General features: G+C 40.8%; 1 protein-coding gene across 1 annotated transcript in view; it reads right to left on the bottom strand.

Annotated features, from left to right (window-relative positions):
• Positions 1 to 24,132, bottom strand: part of SYTL5 (synaptotagmin like 5) — a gene marked incomplete at its 3' end in the record, with an annotated part of 104,142 nt that overhangs the window by 36,950 nt on the left and 43,060 nt on the right. Inside the window, exons 3-6 of the mRNA XM_080795696.1 lie at positions 17,791 to 17,906; positions 16,456 to 16,564; positions 13,321 to 13,455; positions 2,958 to 3,099 (exon numbers count right to left, since the gene is read on the bottom strand). Coding sequence (XP_080651822.1) covers positions 2,958 to 3,099; positions 13,321 to 13,455; positions 16,456 to 16,564; positions 17,791 to 17,906 — 502 coding nt within the window. The remainder of the gene's footprint in view (positions 1 to 2,957; positions 3,100 to 13,320; positions 13,456 to 16,455; positions 16,565 to 17,790; positions 17,907 to 24,132) is intronic.

Below are 24,132 nucleotides of genomic sequence, written 5' to 3'. Positions count from 1 at the left end.
TGGGACTCTGGCTAGCTTCACATCCCCAGAGTAATGTTCAAGCTTAGTATTCTTCTTGTTCCTATGTTTATCCCCACTTTCAACACCCTATTTCCTCAACCAACCCTTACCTCCTCTACCCCCACTTAATGGAAGACCATGACCCACAATCCAGGTGAATGCATGGCATAGTTGGGTCCCGAGGATACTGCCCCTGCCTTGGGCCGGAGTCTGTGCTGATTGCTCAGTGCCACACCAGTTACTAAATATTTTGAATATCATTCCTTGTTAGGTTGCCAGGAAGTAAGGGTAATCATCAAATATCCACGCACTTTTCTGGCTATTGAACAGTACCACTCACCGAGCTTCATATAAAAATTTATGAAATTTTAAATATGCTTTTTACCTTATCAGCAAGTACAATTCAGACTTTAAATATTGAAAGAAATGTTCTATTATTCTTCAGTCTGTCTAAATGCCTTCTGGCATTTCCTTAAAAATATTACAGAATCTGACAGTTCCTAGCCTCTTTTTTTTTTTTTTAAGTTCATGATTATTTTTCTGAAGTCACATTCTAGGAAGAGTTGATACTTTAGATAAATAGTTTTTATATTCAGTATTTAGCTACTATTGTTATTGAAGCATTGTTCACATATAATAGTAGTATCAGGTAGATAACACAGTGATTCGACAACTGTATTCGTTTTGCAGCGCTCACCACAGTAAGTATAGTCACCATTTGTCACCATACAATGCTTTTATAGTATTATTGACTTTATTCCCTATCTTCTCCTTTTCCTCTCTGGGACTTATTTATTTTATAAGTTAATTTTTTTTAAAGATTTTATTTATTTATTTGACAGAGATCACAAGTAGGCAGAGAAGCAGGCAGAGAGAGAGGAGGAAGCAGGCTCCCCGTCGAGCAGAGATCCTGAGGCGGAGCTCGATCCCAGGACCCTGGGATCATGACCCGAGCCGAAGGCAGAGGCTTAACCCACTGAGCCACCCAGGCGTCCCCGGGACTTATTTATTTTATAAATGGAAGTTTGTACTTCTTAATCCCCTTCACCTCTTTCACCAATCCCCTCATTTCCCTCTCCTCTGGCCACCACGAGTCTGTTCTCTAATATACAGGAGTCTGTCTCTGGTTATGTCCCAGTTCGTTCATTTATTCTGAGTTTTAGAGTCTATATATGAGCTAAATGGCATTTGTCTTTCTCTGTCTGATTTACTTCCCTTAGCATAATACCCTGGAAGTCCATCTGCGTTGTCACAAATGTTATGTTCTCATTCTTTTTTATGGCTGAGAAATATTCCACTGAGTGTGTGTGTGTGTGTGTGTGTGTGTGTGTATCTACACCACATCTTCTTTATCCATTCATCTATCAGGGGACACTGGGGTCACTTCCATATCCTCGTTATTGTAAATAATGATACAATATACACAGGGCTGCAGATATCTTCTTGAATTAGTGTTTTGGTTTTCTTTGGGTAAATACCCAGTAGTGGAATTACTGGATCATATGGTAATTATACTTTCAATTTTTTTTTTTTAAGAAACCTCCATAATGTTTTCCACAATGGTTATACAAGTCTGTGTTCCCACCAACAGGGCTCAGGATTCACAACCTCCCCTTCGATCTCCTCGTTCCGAAGTCTAGTTTCTCCCCTGCAGTAACACAATGGCATCCTAACTGGCCTCCTGGCTTCTCCATTTGTTGCTCCACAAATGCTTCTCAGCACAGCCCCCAGATCCCATGTAAAGAGAAGCCACATCCTCTGCCCGTTTTTTAATTGGATTTCTTGTTTTCGGGGTGTTGAGTTGTATAAGTTCTTTATATATTTTGGATTAAGGAGGGCACTTATTATGATGAGCACTGGGTGATGTATGGAATTGTTGAGTCACTCGATCGTACACCTGAAACTACTATAACATCGTATGTTAACTATACTGGAGTTAAAAAGAAAATTAATCCAGACAGAAAAACAAAAAAAAAATTACAAAAAAGAAAAACCACATCTGCTCAAACCCTCCAACTGGCCTCATCTTATCCCAACTAAATGTCAAATTGCCTACAATAGTCTGGCCATCTTACATCCCTGAGCTTATTTGCTAGGACCCCTCCCTTTATTCACTTGCAACAGCTACACTGGCCTTCTTGTTCTTCCTTGAACATACCAGGCATGTTCCCACTTCAGAGTCTTAGCACTGGCTGCTCCTCCAGGGGATTAAAAAATATTTTAGCTGCTGGGTGAACAAGTGCATCGACCATTCCAGATGGAGGCCGGCCATAAGTAACCAGAACAGCCTTCCCCGTATGTGTACCTGCTAAATATCAGTGCTGCTCCTGCCCGAAGGGGCACCTTGCTACAGACTCCCGCATGGCTGATTCTTTCACTTCCCACCACCTTTGCCTGACTAGGACTAAGATTTTGTAAATATACACATCAGCTATATTTATGGAGTTTGCTGCTTAATCAAAAAAAAAATCTAGATGCTCAGTCATTCAAAAGAACAACTTCCACATTCCATATATATTTTATGCATAATGCAATTTATGTCTTCATTATGTGTTGGTCCCGAATTTTAGCAGTGTTCTAGAAAGGAAGATGATTAAAAAATTTTCAAGAGTCTACTTTTCCTGATTTAAATCAGTGTGGAAAATGTTTCGTGCAGGCAACTTACGAATATCTTGACAGATAACATGGAGGATCAAAAGTGGAGACTTCTAAACATTAGTCGGGTTTTGTTTAAACCATATAACCACTACCTTTGAGCCTGCTCCTTCCCTTTGCTTCACACTTCTGGCTTCCCGCCAGGAGCAAAGGATGTAAGAGGCTCGGTCTTGATAAAGAAGTTTCTACCGTTAAGCAGCATAAACAGCATGCTTCGAGATACAGAGAACCCAAACCCAACCAGGCCATGATGGCGCGGTCAGGTCTCAGAAGCTGGGGGTCCTTTTGCATTTGGTACTTACTCTAACGCTGACTGAAGCCACACTGTGTGCGCTTGGGGCTGGTGACCTCTGAGTGATGGGGGTCACACCACTGCTCCGGCTGCTTTTCGGGGTTGAGGGGCCAGCTTCCTGGTCATTAAGATCGGATGAACCCGTGCTTCCCCTAAATGAGAAAGAATATTCTGGATTTAACATGGTCAGCAGCTACCATTTCCCTTTCTTCCTCAAAGACTCCCTAGATTCAAGCCCATCTGTCTGACTCTAGGGTTTTTGTAAGTGAGCTTCGCCTTACCATTCCAGCTTTATTTCTCACTGCTCACCAGCATTCTCCCAGCTCCTGGACAGCCTCCTCGCCCTCCTCTCAACCCACCACACTCGTGGCTCCTGCTTCTGCTTCTACCTCTAATGCTTTTGCTGACACTCTCTCCACCTGATATGCTCTATTTGCCACTCCCTGTTTATACAAATCTTCTCCATCCTTCAAGGCCCGGCTGAAGTCCAGCCTCCCCCATCAGCGTTTTCCTGACATTTACAAGCCTTGTCAAGCTCTGCTCTGCTCATTTCTTGTTGACTTACAGTCTTGACCCAACTGTGTAGTCCTTGACTACAGAATGTCTTATTTGGCTCCCCAAGAGATACACATATGTGTGCCTTGGTTCTTCTTTCAACCTAAACTCCCTGGGGACAGAGTTCATATTTACCATGGTATCTCCACCACCTTCATAACGCCTTGGTGCAAAGGAGGCACTCGGTACATATTTAATCAAAAAGTGGAAATTATGTTGTATTTCTCTGTGTTATTTCAGTGTCTGACTCACGGCACAGATTTAATAAACGTGGTATAAAAATAATGACATTTGGTAAATGGGCTTGACTCACTTTGTTTGCTAAAACTGATTCAATTCAACTCAATAATGATTAATAAAAAAGATAGTTCCTGCCCTTGAGGTGAACACAATTTTCTCATTACACAGGAGTTTCATAAGTAAGTGTAAGTTTTGACAAATTAGAGTTTAAGAGAAGTATCTGTTCTATTTTATTGTTTATCCTCAGTGAGCACAAAATACACTAAGTGGCAAAATAGAAGCCTTTGCGAATTTCCTCTTTTATTTACTACTTAATAAGTTATAAGTGCATCTATAACAATAAACATTTTACTGTTTAAAGCCTCACAGTGATAGTTAACAGTGATTAGATCTTACTGAAAAGATATGCTAAAGAAAAGATATGCTAAAGAAGAGAGAAAGGCATTTTTTTTTAAAGAATGTCTGACTGTGCATGGGACATTACTGGAAGACAAATCTGGCAGGAGAAAGAACTGGCATCGACCGCTGCAGCTATCAACTACAGCTCATAAGTTTTCCAAGACTGTGCACCAGAGAAGCCACTAAAATCAAATCAAATATGCCCTGACTGATACAACTACCTACCACCACCCTCCATCACTATGTAAGTAAATAGAAGCTACATTTACTGAGTATTTTCTAGGTGTTTGACACTCTCCATTCCCCAACATCCCTGTTTAGAAAAAAAAAAAAAAAGATACCAATAGTCTTCTTTTAAAGATGAGAAAACTAAGTCTTGGAGAGGTGAAACAGTTGTTCCAGATATGCACACACGTGTCTGTGTCCACACACAACACACACCACCACTACGATTACCACACTCTCACATAGGTAGTACATAGGAAAGTCAGGATAAGAACTGAGACCTGCCTGTCTACCCATAGCCTGTGCTCATTCCAGTCATTCACACTGCTTACTCATTATTTCCCCCAAATCAAATTGATGCAACCAAGCAGGTTCTACATTGACAGACAGAGCTATATCATGCAGAAAATATTCCTAGGATCAGAGAGCTGGGAGGTAGTTTCTTGGAATCTGATTAAGAGAACTAAAAATTTCTCTGGGTAACATTCTTCTTTTTTTTTTTTTTAATTTATTTGAGAGACAGAGAGTGAGAGAGAGAAAGCATGGGGTGGGGAGGGTTAGAGGGAGAAGCAGACTCCCTGCTGAGCAGGGAGCCCAAATGTGGGACTCAATCCCGGGACTCTGGGATCATGACCTGAGCTGAGGGCAGATGCTTAACTGACTGACCCACCCAGGCACCCCGGGTAGCATTCTTCTGATACCACATAGAAATGGTCTCTGACTTCATCTAGAGATAGCACTCTGAATTAATTATAGATTGCTCAGGAGGGGTCTAGGACTATGTCTTGATTCTGATGACAAGAGAATATGAAGTTTTGTGATTAAATAAACTGCTATAATTTGAAATTATAAGTTCCTTGGTAAATTTCTCCCTCAGGGGCTACGCTTCCACACTTGACAACAGTTCACCATCCAAGTGATTTTGCTCGTCTCAGAAGTCCTACTTAGAAAGGTTGTAGAGACCTATCCAGGAATGCTGTGCTGTGACAGTAGGTTCTCTACTCTCAGAACAATGTTACCACAAAAATCTCTCTCTCTACTCTTTTAGGTAAAATCTCCTTGGGTGGTGGTGGTGGGGGGGGAAGAATACACATGAATTTTGCAGAAATGAGCCAAGAAGTTACGACCCAAAGAGACTCTTGTAGATGTATCTGTTTGTGCCTGTCCTAAAGGTACTCCTTGAGCCAGGTGGTTTTGAAAAAGTCCCCATCATGGAATAGCTTTGCTGGAACCAAAAGTCCTACTTATGTAGAAGCTCAAGCATATGTTGATTAATTGTGGCGATGACATTCAAAAGGCTTTCCTGTAATAAGAAAAAAATTCTTATAAGTCAGCTACTGAAAATTGTTGCCAGAATCATTATCTCAAAAATGACATATAATATCACATTTGTCCCTGACATTTACTGTGAGCATCTCAAAAATATTTTCCTCTCAGCTGATTGTCTCAGTTTGTTAGACTAAAAAAGATTTAGTCTAATGAGGCAGAATATCATAAATATTTGGATGCCAACTCTTTCAGATGTTATATAAAAATATGACATGAAATACATAAATCTTTGCCACTTAAATAGGAAGAAGATAAAGTTTAAATTCAAGAAGTTTAAAGTTCAGTTAAGAAAGAGAGATTTTTTGGGCAGAGGATCTGAATAGACATCTTCCCAAAGAAGGCCATACAGATGGCCAACAGACACATGAGAAGATGCTCACCATCATGCATCATCAGGAAAATGCAAATCAAAACCACAATGAGATCTCACCTCACACCTGTCAGAACTGCTAGAATCAAAAAGACAAGAAATAACAGGAGTTGGTGAGGAGGTGGAGAATAGGGAACCCTCGTGCACTATTGGTGAAATGTAAATTGGTGCAGCCAACTGTGGAAAACAGTCTGGAGGTCCCTCAAAAAATTAAAAGTTGAAATATCATATGATCCAGTAATTCCACTACTGGGTATTTGCCCAAAGACTACAAAAACACTAATTCAGAGGAATACATGCATCCCTATGTCTAGAGCAGCATTATTTACAATAGCCAAGATATGGAAGCAACCCAAGTGACCACAGATAGATGAATGGATAAAGAAGATATGGTATGTATACAGTGGAATATTACACAGCCATAAGAAAGAATGCAATCTTGTCATTTGTGACAACAGAGATGGACCTAGAGGGTAGAATGTTCAGTGAAATAAGTCAGTCAGAAAAAGAAAAATACCGTATGATTTCAGTCATATGGGGAACCTAAAAAACCAAAAGAATAAACAAACAAAAAGTAGAATCAGACCTATAAATACAGAAAACAAACTGGTGGTTGGAGGGGAGGGGGATGGGCAAAATGAGTAGAGAGTGGGAGATAAAGTCTTCCAGGCATAGGGTGAAGAAGTCACAAGAATAGAACGTGCAGCATAGGGAATACAGTCAATGGTATTGTAACAGTGTTGTGTGGTGACAGATGGCAGCTACCATTCCAGGGAGCACAGCATAACATATAGAGTGGTTGAATCACCGTTGTACACCTAAAACTAATGTGATCCTGTGTGTCAGCTGTACTTAAAAAAATGAAAGAGCTATTTTTTTTTTAGATTTGTATTTATTTGCAAGAGAGAGAGAGAGAGCACAAGCAGGGGGAGCAGCAGGCAGAGGGAGAAGCAGGCTCCCCACTGAGCAGGGAGCCTGATGTAGGACTTGATCCCAGGACCCCAGGATCATGACTTGAGTTGAAGGCAGACGCTTAACCAACTGAGCCACCCAGGCATCCCTGAAAGAGCTATTCTGATTCAGATATCATGTTATTGATACTTAAATCAGAAGTATTACAAATCAGCATCAACAAAACTTCAAGCTAAAATTTGCTTAAAGGGAAACTGGCAAGAAAGAGGTATATTTTTCCTGTTCTAATAGAGCCCAAAGCGTGGGGATAGGACAATGCCTAGGGAGCTTGGACATTCCAGGCTACTTGAAAGACATATTTCCTAGAGGAGGAAGAAGTCTCATTTACTTTAGCTTATGAAATATACTATAAAAGCCTTCCAACTTATTATCTCTAATATCATGCAGGCCCCAAATCTTGATAATGGCTTTCTAGATGTATCTATTTTATTTATTTATTTAGTTAGTTAGTTAGTCAGTTAGTTGTTTGTTTAAGAGAGTGGGAGAGAATGAGAATGGGGAGTGGCAGAGGGAGGAGAAGCAGACTTCCTGCTGAGCAGGGAGCCTGATGCAGGGCTGGATCCCAAGACCCTGAGATCATATCCTGAACCAAAGTCAGACCCTTAACAGACTGAGCCACCCAGGTGCCCCTAGATCTATCTATCTTTCTAAGGATAGGGGAGAGAGACTATAATTTAATGAGTTGCCTTTGTGGATTATGTAACTGTCTCCGAGGAGTTGTAGTCTGAAAAGCATTTCCCAGGACGCAACCTTCCCAGAGGGGACGGACAATGTTGAGTCTGTGCCTGCATGGTTAAACGAGTACTCCCCTAAGGAAGATCAACCAAAAGCAGCATTAATCTGAGAGATACTACCACTCACTGGCTAGTGCATAGCATGACACAGAGACTGCATGGCCTTCTTTCTGTGGTTTATGCAAGCTCCTAATGTTTTTTTGTTAATCAGATCTGAAACGGATATGTACGCAAAGCAAGGGAGGTGGCAGTGAGAAAGTGAGGTGATCCCACTACATGGGAAAGAGATGTTAAACATGAGAAAGAAAAGAGAAAAAAGGTGAACGTAGTTCAACTTTCCAGTCTTTGGTGATCCCCAAATGCTTCATCTTTGTCAACAGTCTTGCGGGAGATGGGTGGTCCTTATCCTTGGCTTCATATCAGAAACACTGGGGAAGCTTTTAAAAATCCCCATACCCAAGGGGTGCCTGGGTGGCTCAGTCTGTCAAGCATCTGACTTCAGCTCAGGTCATGACTTTGGGTCCCGGGATCGAGCCCCACATTGGGCTCCACGCTCAGTGGGGAGTCTGCTTGTCCTTCTCTTTCTTTCTCTCTCTCTCGCTCTCCCTCTGTCCCTCCCCCTCCTCGTACTCTGTTCCTCTGTTTCATTCTTATCTTTGGTCACGTGGCCAAGTCCCCCTCATCCCTTAAAACTGCTTAGAGGTCATCTCCTTGACGCTTCCCTGAATCTTCTGTAAGGGTAAGTGCCTCCTTCTGGTTTTCCCATAGCACACGGAACATCTTTTTAACATGATACAATATTGTCTTGAAATTATTTGGTTGTCCCAATCTTCCCTGACAAAGTTTGTGAAGTTCGTGAAGGGGTTGGATAGGATCATTGTCTAAACTCTTCCACACTTAATCACCATTTGGAATACAGTACAAGGTCAATAATATGGACAGAATTATGTATTGAATTTTATCTGTATAAATACAATTTACAGGTGAGCAAGTCATATACCTCTACTCCTCAGTCAAGAAGAAAGGCCATTATTGTATCTTAGCGACCCTGAGAAAGTATGTAACACATAATACACCCGAGTGAAAAAAAATTATTATACTGGAGGAGAGAATTGTGTTAAATTTAGTTCATTGAAACAGAACACGTTAGGGCAATGACTCTTTGGGAAACGACTGGAGAAAGAGATCAGACAGCAAGGAGGTGTCTTTGGGCCTACAGTTGTTTGGTCACAACAATGAGGCACGTGAAGAACCCAACTGTGATCCAACCAAAGTATAATATCAGGCGTCTGGCTGAACCACCAAGTCTCTGTAACTCCTCACATTACTGTCATTATAAAAAGGAAAGTCACGTGTATATAAGGTAAACACAAATCAGGGATGGAGCAACTGGTGGTCTGACCTACTGCACCTTTGGAGGAGGGACGGGGGGGTGGTTTGGAGGGATGGTGTAGCAGAGAGCAGTGCCCCCAGTCATTTCCCCTTAGCCCTCACCTCTACCTATAGAATCCTGTTTACTGGGAATACCCATAAGTCTGTGCCCGAAGACTTTCTTGGATCACGAGAGCATGGGGTGCCTATACACAGAACAAGTCCCAAGTGCCAGAGAGTTAGTGCCCTCGAAATAGTCCTCAACCAGTGAATAGGGACCAGCTTCCCAATCTCTTGACTGGATAATTCTGGGGTTATACACTGTTTCCTACAATTACCCACAATGGTAACTGACTTAATGACACTGTCTTTTTGGCTTCCTTTCCTTCCCTGGATAACTTCCCCAATCCTCCTGGGTTTCCAAGACCGTATCGTAAAGAAATGACTTGCTCTTGGATTCTTATTTCAGGGTCTGTTCTGGGGGAGCCCAAATCAAGGTGGGTGTGTATGGTGAGCAAAGGATGAGCAAAAAGGGATGACTGTGAGAAAAAAGTAGAAGTTTCTAGCTGAAGACATGTTTGGCAACTCCAGATCTCATGTTGCTCCCACTGATATGGTCACAACCCAGGTTAAACACCCTTGTGAATCTGCTATGCTTGCCACATTCTCCAGTGTGAGGACAGAAATGTTGCTAAGAAACAAAGCATCACCCCCCATTTATTTTTTACTGAACAGAGTGAATTTTAACTTCGAAGTTCCATTTTTCCTTTGTTCTTTTAGGGGACATTGTTGATGTCCTACCCAGATCCACTCAGATCACTTGTACCAGCTCTGAGTGCTTTTCTGCAAATGACTTGCACCTATGGACTTCAAAGATTTGCCCTTTAGCACAGGGGCCTAGATATGCTTTGGAGTGTGTCTCCTCTGACCCCCATGGTTGGAGTTATCAAATAAAATACAGAACTTTCAGTTAAATTTTAATTTCAGATAAACAATGAATACTTTTTAGTATAAAAATATACTAATATTTATAGAGTATATAAATGAAAGTAGTATTTCATGGGAGTTAACTTATTTATTTAATTACTTATTTTGAAAAGATTTTATTTGACACAGAGAGAGCTAGCACTAACAGGGGGAGCAGCAGGCAGAGGGAGAGGGAGAAGCAGGCTCCCCGCAGAGCAGGGAGCCTGATGCGGGGCTCGACCCCGGGACCCTGCAATTGTGACCTGAGCTGAAGGCAGCCACTGAACCGACCGAGCCACCCAGGCTCTCCGGATGTCACTTTTTTAAAAAGTTGTTTATCTGAAATTCAGGTTTACCTGGGCATCCATCCTGTACATTTATTCACTAAATCTGGAAACCCTCTCGACAAGAATCTGCAGTCAATGGCTAATTGGTATAGGAGTGCAATGGTCCAGCTCCTCGAAATAGAAAAACTCAGAGACACAATTTAGGATCCAGAATCCCTTGTAGGATCAAGCTGAGTTTTCACATTCAGGTATCATCTGAGATGGCACATTGCTTGGGTTCTTTCCTTTCTTTATTCTGCTTCCATTCCTCCTGTACTGGTTTCTCCTGGAATCATTTCATTAATAAACCACTCACTTACAAATCCTTGTCTGAGGGTATGGTTCTGGGTAAGCATGACTTCAGGCAGATATCTTATAAATCAGACCACATTAACAACTCATCACAATGTAAAACGGATTAGGTATCCCTGCCCTGAAGAGCATTCTGTTTAACAACTATAGCTTAATGCATATTCTTTTTATGTTTTCAAAAGTCTCCTATGCCTCATCTGTCAAGTCCCTAGCAACAAGGGAAGAACCATTTGTCATGCCCTTCTGGGAGGCTGCTGGGCCTTGCCTAACCCGTTCATACTTTCCCCTGCTTTCCAACTACTGAAAAGAAAGTCAACCAGGCATCTGGTAAAACATCGTTTCCACTCTTGTAAGATAGGAGTTTCAAACAAGAATGCCCAAGACCAGCTGCTCCAGAAAAAGAGCAATGAACCACGAAAAAGTAGGCATTATGGAGGGGAAAGGGGAATTCATTGCTAAACTGGGTCAGGTACGAGACCAAAGAGACTGGGCTCTTAGACTCTCTTTAGAGAAATTTGCTGTTCCGTCTTCGAAAATGAGTTACCGGGGAGAAGGCAGTTTTGCTTGCAAAACTTAAGAAGAAAAGAAAGTCTGCCAGTTTTACTATTTGCCTTTGCAGAATTACTGCAGCTTCAAGCAAACAAAAAGGAGCTAACATCTTTTGGTGATGAGAGTTGAGAAAAGATGGGCTACTTCCTGCTCAACTTTCTAAGGAATAATTTTGGGATGATGTAGCTCATCTCACTGTGGCAGTCCACTAATGAGTCATCACTTTGATAAATGCACGTTCTAGGAAAAGAACATTTTGCTCTACTGATCTCCCAAACAGCTTTTTTTTTTTTCTCTTTCTTAATGGGAAAACATTGTTCTTGACATGCTGAAGCCAAACCATCCCTGACTACTACATTCTGACCTTCTAGAAACCATTTCAGGTTTAAAGATCAATCTATTTCGCCTCCTTTCAGTTTACAACAAGAACAAGAAAATCCTGGGTCAGTGCACCAGGAACACGTCCATATGGCTTTATAACTTAATGATTACTTACACCCAGCCGTGGATAACACCCAAGAAATAAACCCAGGCAGGTAGATTCTGGAAGAACAACAAAAGCACTGTGATACTAGAGAGCATGCCCCTTATTCTTGTTGAGTAACCTGAAGGCTAATTAATTTAAAATGGAATAACCTGTTGGTTGGGTCAGGAGATTTTTTTACAAGTTGCTTTTTTTTTTTTTTTAACAGGAATCCTATCTTTCCTCTTTTTATAGATATTGTCCTTCGGAAATGGTAGCCTGAATTCGTTACCAATATGGCTCATCCATGGAGTCCCCAAGAGGCTGGGCAAAAATAGCAACACTAACCTAGTTGCTTATCATCTCTAAATAATTTGGAGCGTGTCTGAGACTCAGGAGTTCAACAACAACCGAAAACAAAAATGAGAATTTTATAGAAAGATTCTGTGAAAATTGGCATGAGGCTACCCCAAGGTCAGTCAAAGGAAACTATTTCAAAGACAAAAGCAACCAGGGTTTGAATTTTTTTTTTTATCATCGAAGAAGTATATCTATATTCTTGAAAATTTAAAAAATACTGAATATCGTGACAATCTTCTGATAGTGGATGATAAAGGATTTATCTCCTACTTATTTTTTTTCTGTGTGGTTTTACATAAAGGGCACTACTTTGAAACAATGCTATAGAGAAAAAAGCAGCAGGTATGGAGAGTAACCATGGGGGGTGAAAATGAATAGTAAAAAGAGGGTCCTCTCTATGGGGATTTGGTGTTCCATATTCTCAAATGAATTAAAAGGGAGAATTCAATTCTGCTTGTGTAACCCAAGAAGGCTTCACTCCCTGGCTTTGCAGAATTACTGCAGCTCCAAGAAAAATAAAGGTAGTTAACATTTGGACAAACCAGTGAAACATGAGGATAGCCGTTTTTTCTCCTCATGGTCTCTGATAATGTATTCATCACGAGAATAAGCCTTGGCTTATGCCCCAAGAGGATAAAGAAAATCCAGCCGGATATGAGATGACTATGCTCTTGGCTACCCTTTCATTTTCCTTTTCTTGACAAGGTGAAAACTCTGTGCATAGGAGATTCTCCACTGGCCCCATTGTTAATGAGTTAGAAAAGGTGGAACTAGAAAGAAGTGGAATTTATGGAAATTCTCTGGAGCAGTTCAACTGATGAAATTTTATCAATTTTTTAAAAGCTGCAAGGAATATATATATATATCCCTCAGAGGTTTCTTTTTCAGAAACTTAAACAGAAAGATCACGAACTCAAGGAGCAGAATTTATTTTTCCTGTTTATCTCCATTCAAACCGCAGCTTTAAGGGCCAAAACATCAAGTCTCATCCTTACAGGTAACACAGAAGATTCTGAGAACTGTAATTCCAGAAGGGTAAGTGCTTTCCATTTCAATTAAAAAAATATCCTCCTGTCTTTTCATATTACGTTGGGAGTTCTCCAAGATGTAATACTTTATAGGTACCTAGAAGCACCATTTGAATGGAAATACATTAATTTTCTTCTCAGGCTCTACCACTGCCTAATCTGTATGTGACTTACCTGTCCGAACCAGGGACTGACTTTAAACTCCGAAAGTTCTGGCTGTCTAGGTCCAAGCTGTAGCTCCGCCCACTTTCCGTTTTTGGAGTCATGATCTCTCCCCTGGTTGCTGATCTGAACTTGCTCAGAAGAAATCTGAAATTACATAAATAGGTCTATACTTAAAAAGTAACATAAGAGAAAAGGCATTTTAGGATATCCTTTCAAGAATACCATTTCTTAAAAAAAATACCATTTCTAATATTTTTAACAGTAAATAATTCTTCAATAAAAAGGCCTTTGGGCTGAGAGGTCCTGGGGAGTCCCCAGTGCCTCTGCAAGTACACTGTCAAGGGTGAGGGTAGAGGAAGTTATCACATTGTCCCAAGGCCATACCACTTGCAGGTAGACCAGGCTTCCGTCCCTGCAAGGGAAAAGACCACCAGCTTTCGAACTCCCCACTGTTGCTGTCAATGGAGAAACATGGCCTGGGTTGAGCCTATGTTCAGGGATGCTAAGGACAGGGAGCCTGGACTCCCCTTGCTCAGAGAGGGGAGCTAAAATGATTCTCTGGGACAAACTGAGGTGGCCACAGATTAGCTTATAGCTCCGCGAGAACAGCAGCTCTGCCCTGCTGGTTTCCTGACAGCTCCCTGAGCTGAGAGTGATGCCTGGCACCCACGAGAACCCAATCAATTCTTGCGGAATGAATGACTAAACCCAGGTGGTGGAAACCATCTTTCTGTCTTTCGTGACATTTCTCCCCGTGGGAGTGAAGTTTGAACAATGGAGTGTCTCATGTACGATGAGATCTGACTCTGTTGCCATTTTACTAAATTATTTAGAACTTGAACAAAAATAGCTTTTCAGGAACTGAGATTTGAGTCATGATCCAAGCTACTGAATGCCCCAAACCTAGGGGTTTTCAAATATACTTTAATAAAGAGCCAAAGCTATCTTCTTGTTGTGACAGCATTGGGAAGAGCCAGTTCTTTTACCTTATATTCTAGTTTTTTAGGGGGAAAAAAGTGTACTCCAAAGGTAGGGGGACAATCTTAAGAAAAGCTGCCAAGATGCCTCTGTTTCAAAGATATATCAAGAGCGTCTTGTCAAAGTGTCAGAAGCTTCAATCTAATGGGAAAATTACATATTTTGGTGAAAATGACACTTAATCTACCATCAGTCTGGGCTGCTCTGAGAACCCCCTTACACGTGACCCACATCCATTCTTCCACTTAAGCTGTTTGTTGCAAGTGGAATCACTCTTCCCCACGTTCGGCTATCCTGGATCCCTGCCCATCTTTCCAGGTCCTCATCTAGTCACACTTACAATTTGATGTCATTCCCAATGGCCTCTGTGACCTCCCGCCACTGATTAGCTAAGCTTCTTCTTTAAGATTTACTTAATTATTTATTGCCTTATGATCTCTCTTGTAGGGAATTAACACCTCATTTCCATTTAGAAAGGCTTTCAGGTAGCTCATACTGTCATCTTACACTTTCCCGAACTCCCTCTATACAGATTAACTTTCCAGGCGTGAACCTTTTCTACCCAACTAGCTGTTACAGTTATTGAAGACAGTTCTATCAGATCTCAGTTCTGAGCTCCCCCAGGGCAAGGTCCGGTGCTGTGACTGTTTTAAATTCAGAGCGCCTACACTTCATTGTGCTGGTGGGTTACTTTGTGTTGTCTCCCGGCTCCAAGTTCATCACTCTGTGACCTATTCAGCGAAGCCTGGGCTAGCATCTGCAAATTACGGCTCCTGCAAGCACTTGTGTGCTCTGCGTGGCTTGTTCAATCAAGCTGTTGATTGTTTTTGATGAGCTAGGCTGGAATTTCCATGACAGAAATTGTAGCATGAAAAGCAAGAAAAAAAGAAAGAAAAAAGCCACAGGTCCAGTGCTGAGGGAACTCACAGTTTAGTACGTCCCGGGACGGCTGTAATGGGAATGAGGTTGAAAGGTAGGATTGGGTCATATAATGGAAATCTCTGAATGTCATGTTAAGGAGTTGGAATGAACTCTCGGTTTTTCTAAGAGGAGGGAGGGCGTGGTGTCAGACTACCAGGTAAGGATGGATATGCAGGCACAAGGCCTTGTGCAAACGCTGAAGGGCGATGAATGGATTCAACCTGGGAGGAAGGACCCATCCGTGGGGTGGGATGTACGGTTGGTCACTCCAGGCTCTCTCTCACATTCATCTCCGCTAATTAATGAAGACATGGTTAGTCACAAGTGTCTGAGCTACAGGACATTTAAGTTTCGTTCCCACTCAGAGTTCGTGATTCAAAGAACAAAAACCAAACCAAACCAGACTTTCTCTGGAGCCAGAGAAAGGCTCAGATATTAGTAGTCTCTCACACTGCTTCCCGCTGAGAGAACAAAACACTGCTACCTAGAAAGAATCATGCAGTGACTCAGCAGGTATTAGAACTCTCACTACCTAAGCCACGAAACAGACCAACAGTTGCCTGAGGAAAAAAAGACCAGCAAAATGCAGAGCTGGGAGGCAGAAGTTGGCCTTTTGGTCCTTTCCACCTGCATTTTTGGGGGCCTCTTTCCTCCCCTGAGGAAGCCCCAATACCCCTAGTTTCCTAGTGCCTCTCTGAATCGTGCTCCTCTATGTGCCTCCCGTTCTCATTTCTGGTACTTGAAACATATCTTTTCTGAATTAACGAGGTAGCCAAATGGGATTTCTTCCTTAAGGAAGCCCAATTTTAAACAGGGGACACTATGTTTTAAGCCCAATTAATCAGTCTTTCATTTGGATATTTCCTGTATCAGCACTCAGGTTGGGGGTTGGGTGGCGACATTCTATAACCAAACCAGTTGTCATGTCTTTATAGACAAGACTGGTCCTGATAGGAAAGCTTCTACCTCAAAGTAATGAGGACCATTCTGGGCAGGATCAGATATGTTCAATGAAATAAAAACTTTTACAGGTTCAGGTCCAAAGGGAAATTTAATTATCTAAGACCAAAAGTAAGTAAGACTGCATTTCCTGAGGGGAATGACAGGAGAACGTCGTCTTGGTTGGGTATGATGACCTTCTCTGTGTCACTGAAATGATATCCAACTTGAAAAAACCATGGAGTCTTTCTTTCAGAGGTTTCTGGAATAAAGATCAACTATTCCTTTGGAAAAGGTGTGTCTTACCCTTTTTTCCTGGGTCCATCACGACTGGCCTTCTGCCCGGAAGAAGGTGAAGTGTCTGCCTTTTCTGGGTCCTGGCGGGATTGCTCTTGACTTTGTGTTTCTTCGGTTCCTCGTTAAAAACAATCAGAAGACAAATTTCCATACAAAATGGCCAGAAATGAGAGCAATTTTCTATTCTTCATTCACTTTCCTACGTTAGCATGGGACGAAGAAGTCTATAATAATTGGCGATGACATTGCCATCCTGTCTCCTAGTCACACAGTTATTTCTAATCTGCTGAGTGCTCTAGAGTTAGACGAAGACGGCGATCAGGACTCATCTGTGGGAGGTTTGCTGAGGTAAGCTTTCTAGGGATGACTACGATGGAGGAAGGATGTATCACCCCCTCTACAGATATTTTTAGGGTAGAGGAGGCTGGGTTCATGAGAAATCAAAATCCCTAGAGACGGGATTATAGAAACAATACCTGATTTCTGAGCACATAAACCAGATTTCCTGTGAGGGTGAGCTGCTTGTCTACACCTCACGGCTTGAGGGAGTCTACATTCTGAAAGGTGCTGAGGTTTGGGTGGGGAAAGCAGCCAGAGCTAACTGCTTCACTCTAGCTCTACTCCAACCTGTCCTCCTGTGGCATCAGAATTGATCTTACCCATGTGGGAAAGCCCTTCCTTGCTAGGGCCACATCTAAAAGTGACAGTGGAATCAGTCCCAAGTCTCCCAGCTCTACCTTCTGGACTTAAAAACAAGGGCATTTGTCTCTGGATAAGAAAAATGAGACACCCTAGGAGCTAAAGGGTATTCATTCCACCCCAGGCATTGTAACAACCAGAAACAGCCCCTTTCATTTCTAAATGCTCCCCTGGCTTGAGGGAGGAGGGCATGGTGCACAGTACCATCTCTTGATTGACAACCACTGGATTAGTAAAAGGAACATGTAAAAGCTATTTTATGGAAATACATCATGTTGAAAAAATCAAGGATTGCTTTCACAATGTGAATCATTTAGTTCATCTGTTTTATGTTACTTTCTTAAATGTCTAGGAAAATACTGGAAATGCATTCAAGGAAAGAACTATCTATGATGAAGATAAATGCCTCCTTTGAAAATCACAGTGTGTCAGATATATGGAAAATCACTGTGGATTTTATTTTCTACTGACTTCCTCTTCCCTTGTATGAATTGCAGATTTATATTTCATGCTACTGAGTTTTGAAATGACCTAAGGGATTCAGGAAATTCAACTATGTCCATTTGCAACATATATAGGGAAACTGTGGAGCCCACCAAAATGAAGAGTAAGACAGTTTCGAAACCAAATAATTGCTTTAATTACCTGGACTTCTTCTTAAGATGGACTGTCGGACTACATCAGTGCCCAGAAGGTTGACTTGCTTGAACCGCTTTGCCTTTTCTTCAAAAAACCATTCACCAGTTATAATCCTTAGCTGTCTGCTCAAGGGAAAAGGGGAGACAACTGAAACTGAGTTATTTAGCCAAATCATTAATTCTCAAAAATCCCTAACTGAGTAAAAACTAGCCAGTCATTTACAAAGTCTATCTGAATGTCTTGAGTATTTCACGGTCATTATAATGGCTACTATTACTTGAATATATACCATATACCAGTTACTTGCTAATAGCTCTTCATACTTCATATGTTTTTATCCACATAACAACCCCATGTAAACATTATTCTCCTCATTTTATAGATGAGGAAATTGACACTTAGAGCAATAAAATGACATGTCTCATATCACATAGCTGGTAAGTAAGTAATAGAGCCAGGATCCCATCCCAATCAGCCTGGTCTAGGGCTCAAATTGTTAACACTATATTCGTGGGCAAATACTCTTCAGTGGAAACCATGGGGAAAGAATGAAGGTTTTGAATTACAAAGGGACTAAAATTAGACTCTGCTTTAGAACGATACCCTGATGTAATTTGATGACTGGCTTAGAGTAAAGAGCAAAGGGAACAAAGAGACAGGTTTGGCCAGGGCAGTCGTCCAGAAGAGAGGTAAGACCCATGCTGGGGCAATGGCAAGACTTACAGAAATGAGATCAATTAAAAATATAGGAAGTAGAAGGGCCTGCTTGGATTTCATAATCAACTGAATGTTGAAGGTGGAAAGGAAGGATCTTTGAACAACCATGTCCATTTTTAGAAGCCCTGCCTGCAATGACTACACAAACCCTTTACCCCAGTTGCAAAGTCCTATTTACCATTCTCTGAACATGGTTTGTAGAAGTGTTGGTACAGCAGTGTTCAACTGCCACCACCTGAACACTTCCTCCCGAGGACTGTAATGGGAATGAGGTTGAAAGGTAGGATTGGGTCATATAATGGAAATCTCTGAATGTCATGTTAAGGAGTTGGAATGAACTCTCAGTTTTTCGAAAGCTCAGGCTGGATGATTTCATCTCTGGGTCATTATATGGACAAAGGAGAAACCAGACACAGGCCAATTAGGATGTTATTGCAACAGATAGAATAGGAAATGATGAAGATGTATATCAGGGATGGGAGCAAGGGGTGAAAAGAAAGATACAGATTCTTGGGCCACTGAGAATCAGCAAGATTGGTGACAAGTCATGGGGTGCCTGGGTGGCTCAGTGGGTTAAGCCTCTGCCTTCGGCTCAGGTCATGATCACAGGGTCCCAGGATCAAACCCCACATCAGGCTCTCTGCTCAGCGGGGAGCCTGCTTCCTCCTCTCTCTCTGCCTGCTTCTCTGCCTGCTTGTGATCTCTCTCTCTCTCTCTCTCTCTCCATCAAATAAATAAAAACTCTTAAAAAAAAAAAAAAGATTGGTGACAAGTCCGACATGGTGGCTGAAGAAAGCAGCTGAGAATCAACTAGAGGTTTCTAGCCCTAAGAATCATATGCATATGATTCAGTAACTAAATGGACTTAGAAATTAATAATTGGATCCTAAATTTTAAAAAACCACCACAGGAAAATATGTCAATATGTTCCCTACCAGCAATTATAAAAGACAAAATTAAATTATATATGAGGGGCACCTGGGTGGCTCAGTGGGTTAAGCCTCTGCTTTCAGCTCAGGTCATGATCTCAGGGTCCTGGGATCAAGCCCTGCATTGGGCTCTCTGCTCAGTGGGGAGCCAGCTTCCCCCTCTCTCTCTGCCTGCCTCTCTGCCTACTTGTGATCTCTGTCTCGCTCTCTTGTCAAATAAATAAAATCTAAGAAAAAAATAAATTATATATGAAATACAGTTCCACTAGTTGGGGGGGGCTAGTGAAAATGTTACCCTTGGAGCAAATTATTCACTGAAAGGAAAGACCATAGCATGTATATTTCAGATTTATTCCCAAGCGGCTAGATCATCTGTTAAGAAGCAAGGGCTACTGGATTAGCTACAAACTACCTCCAGTATATTTATGGAATATATCAAATCTGAGAGGATCTAATCTACCAACACAAAATGCTTGGATGGGATAAATTATTTCTGGATACATCTCTAGTGCTCCACAGACATGTATCATTACTTACGTTGGAAACAGAGGTGGTAATCATGCTACTCTGAATTCTAAAACATGTCTCTTCAAGGTTCCTGTCCCTTCATTACTCCCCCAAATGCTTGGTACTGCTGATCACACATCGTTAGTGGAATTAAATTTATGAATCAGCCGACCTTAAAATAGAAAGATTGTCCTAGATGATCTAGGTGGACCCAAAGTAATCCTAAAGCCCTTAAAATCAGGATGAACAGGAGGAAGTCAGATCTGTGAGACTTCAAAGCTATGGAACAGGAAGTCAGATTCCAAATATGAGAAAGATCCAACACACTAATAGGTTCTGAGATATTGACATCAACAGGTAAGGACCAGAGAGAAAGGATTTTAGAGCTAAAGCTGACTCTTAGCTAACAACAAACAAGGACACAGGAGCCTCATTCCTATGGCCATCAGTAATCAGATTCTGTCTACAAAGAGAGCTTGGAAGTCAAATCTCTGCAAAGCGTTCCAACAGGATCTCAGCCTGCCAACACCTTGATCTCAGCCTTGTGAACCCTGACTACAGAAACAGACCCAGCCAACCCAGGTTTCTGAGCTACAGAACCAGGCAATAATCTATTAGCACTGTTTGAAACTGCTAAATTTGTTATGATGGCCAGAAAAAGGAAAACAATACTCAAACGTAGAAATATATTTGTTCTAATAGTCAACCCAGGAAATGACGTGCCCAGGTTGTGATAAAATAAATACAGAGAATTCAGGAGACCAATAGGGCAGAGGTTGGCAAACAATGGTGTGTGGACAAAATTCATCCCCACTACATGTTTTGTATGGTCTGGGAGCTAGGAGTGGTTTTTACATTTTTTTAGTGGTTGGGGAAAAAATATCAAAAGAACAGTATTTCATGACATATGAAAATTATATGAATTCTATTCAAAATTCAGGATCTGTAAGTCAAGTTTTATTGGAATATAGCCATGCTCATTTGTTTATGTATTATCTCTGGCTGTTTTTCTACTATAAAAGCAAGGTTGAGTATTTTTAGCACAGACTGCATGGCCTTCAAACTCTACAATATTTACTCTCTGAAATTTTAGTTTTTAAAAATTTGCCAACCTCTGCAAAAGGACAGAGTTTACACACAAAGAAAAAAACAAGGGAAGTAATATAAATGAGCGATTGAAAACGACCCAATAGTGGCATACCAAAATCACACTTCTGGTTTTTGTTTGTTTTGTTTTGTTAATCTTTCTGGGATATGGGGTGAGCTGGATAGCACACCAACAGCAGTTTCATATGTGACAGTGAAAAGTGGGTCACCACCTGTCTACATGTCCCAGGAAATGGTCCTCCATATCGTCTTTACAATATATGCCTAGAGCTGCTGCCAACACCTAACACAAATAAGATCTTCCCAGAATTGTTAGTCATTACCTCTTGTTATCCTTGTAAAAACAATAACTATAATCCTTGTATTTGCTCAACTCAGATGGGCACTTGAGTCATTTGTCATTTCAGAGCTCTGGAAAACATCAGAACAAGCTCTTAGGATTGTGCCTTTGCCACGTTCTCTGATCCTGGAGATAGATGGGAGTCTTGCTGGAAGAATGGGGAACCGATACGGAGGGAGTGTATACCATGTACCAAGGAATGTGCTAGGTGCTTAATACAGATCTCGAATCCTTACTCTAAGCCATGAAGTAGTTATTATTATTCTCTCTTTCAGATGAGAAAACCAAAGCTGACAAGGGTTTAATAACTTGCCAAAGGTATAAAGGTATTATGACAGAAACAGGATTTATACTGAAAGCTCATACTCTTTACATTTGGCTAAACTGCCAGAAAAGAACACATAGGTGCCAGCTACAAGGCTTTAAACAAAGATGAAAACATAGAGAAGTGAAGGAATAATACATAGCATTTCATATGATGGGCTATGATTACACATAGGTGTGCATACACACATCCACACATGGACCCTAGGGATAGAGTGAGAGGATATAAAGGGGGGTGAAAGAGGAAAGAAAATAAACATGATACCTACTGTGAAATTTATATCCCTCTCTGTCACATCATCCTAATATTTCAAAATACAAGGCTTGGAATATATTTGGTGTTTCCCTTAGAACATATTCTGAAGAATGAGTTTGACTGAAACTAAGTGAGTTACACTCATTATTTGTCATTAATGATTATTTAATATTCAGAGTTTTCTAGGCCCTACTTTTTTTCAAGGTCAAACTCCTTGGACTTCAAACTTTCACTTGGAAGCTTATTTAAATGTAAGTCAAGTTCTCTTTAGATTTATAGAGGGAAAATATGTAATCTTGCCCTTAAGAAAAAAAAGAAAATAACTAAAACCTTCATTTCCTGGTTATCTTCCATGAGCTACCGGAGAGATCTGAGATAAGACATGTTTATTAGATATGCTGAAATAGGAAAGACGTTTCCTTCCTGTTATTCATAAGGAAACTAATAAGAATTTTTTTGCAAATTTACTCATTACATATCAAATATTTGTTGCATTCCTACTATGTACGAGGCCTTCCATTAAGCTAGGAGTAAAGATGTAAATAAGACAAACAAGGACCCTGGCCTTATGTAGAAGATAGTCTATATTTTTTTCTTTTTTTCCAAACACAAAATTTGAAAAACAAATCCCTAGATACGTTATGGTAAAACAGCAGAACACTCCAGAAAAAGAGAACATCTTACAGATAGGTAGAGAGGAAAAAAATCTCCCAAATTACATACAAAGAAATGACAATTAGAATGATAGTTGACTTTCAATCGTAATAATGAAAGACGGAATCTATCCAGTCAATGATATCTTCAAAGTACTGAGAGGAAATAACTACCAACCTAAAATTGTGTATACAGAAAACTACTATTCAGGAATGAGGATAAAATAAAAAAAAATTTCAGCAAATTAAAAACTGAAATGATTTACTGTCATCAGAGTTTCACTAAAGGAAGATCTAAAAGACTGTACTTCAAGAAGAGGTAAAAGAGATCTCAGATATAAAAAGAAATGGTGACATGGCAAGAACGTTCACAATAGCCAAACTGTGGAAAAAGCTGAGATGCCCTTTGACAGATGAATGAATAAAGATATGGTCCATATATACAATGGAATATTACTCAGCCATCAGAAAAGATGAATACCCAACTTTTGCATCAACATGGACGGTACTGGAGGAGATTATGCTGAGTGAAATTAAATCAAGCAGAAAAAGTCAATTATCACATGGTTTCACTTATTTGTGGAACATAAGGAATAACATGGAGGACATTAGGAGAAGGAAGGAAAAGTGAAGAGGGGGGAACAAGACAAATCATGAGAGACTGTGGACTCTGACAAACAAACTGAGGGTTTTGGAGGGGAGGGGGGGTCCAGGGATGGGTGAACCTGGTGGTGGGTATTAAGGAGGGCACGTATTTCATGGAGCACAGGGTGTTGTACATAAACAATGAATCTTGGAACACTGCATCAAAAACTAATGATGTACTGTATGGTGACTAACATAACACAATAAAAGAATTAAAAAAAAAAGAAATGGTGACAAATGAAATTAGTAAAACACGTGGATAAATCTAAACAGTGATATATATACAAAATTAAAATATCTAATTATTGAATTAAAAAATAAGATATGTCTAAACAATAACTAACAAAATGAAAGTCTACAAATAGATATGTCTAAAACAAAACAAAAAGTATATATAAGCCAGGGGGTGGGAGTCAAGATGGCGGAGGAGTAGCAGGTGAGATGACATCAGGTCGTAGGAGTTCAGTTAGATAGTTATCAAACCATTCCGAACACCTACAAATCCAACAGGAGATCTAAGAGAAGAGCAGCAATTCTAGAAACAGAAAATCAACCACTTTCTGAAAGTTTTTCTCCATGCATTTGGCCCTTAACTTTCTTCATGTGACTGTGCATCCCAGCTACTTATTTATAATGACCCACAGAAGATTCTCTGGAGGAATAACATGGAGGACATTAGGAGAAGGAAAGGAAAAGTGAATTGGGGTAAATTGGAGGGGGAGACGAAGCATGAGAGATTGTGGACTCTGAGAAACAAACGGAGGGTTTTGGAGGGGAGGGGAGGGGAGTGGGAGGTTGGGTGAGCCTGGTGGTGGGTATTATGGAGGGCACATATTGCATGGAGCACTGGGTGTGGTGCATAAACAATGA

Source organism: Martes martes (genome assembly GCF_963455335.1).
Source record: "Martes martes genome assembly, chromosome: X".
Classification (NCBI taxonomy): Eukaryota; Metazoa; Chordata; class Mammalia; order Carnivora; family Mustelidae; genus Martes; species Martes martes.
Note: the sequence above shows the minus strand (reverse complement) of the source record. Positions and strands in the feature narration are given on the sequence as shown.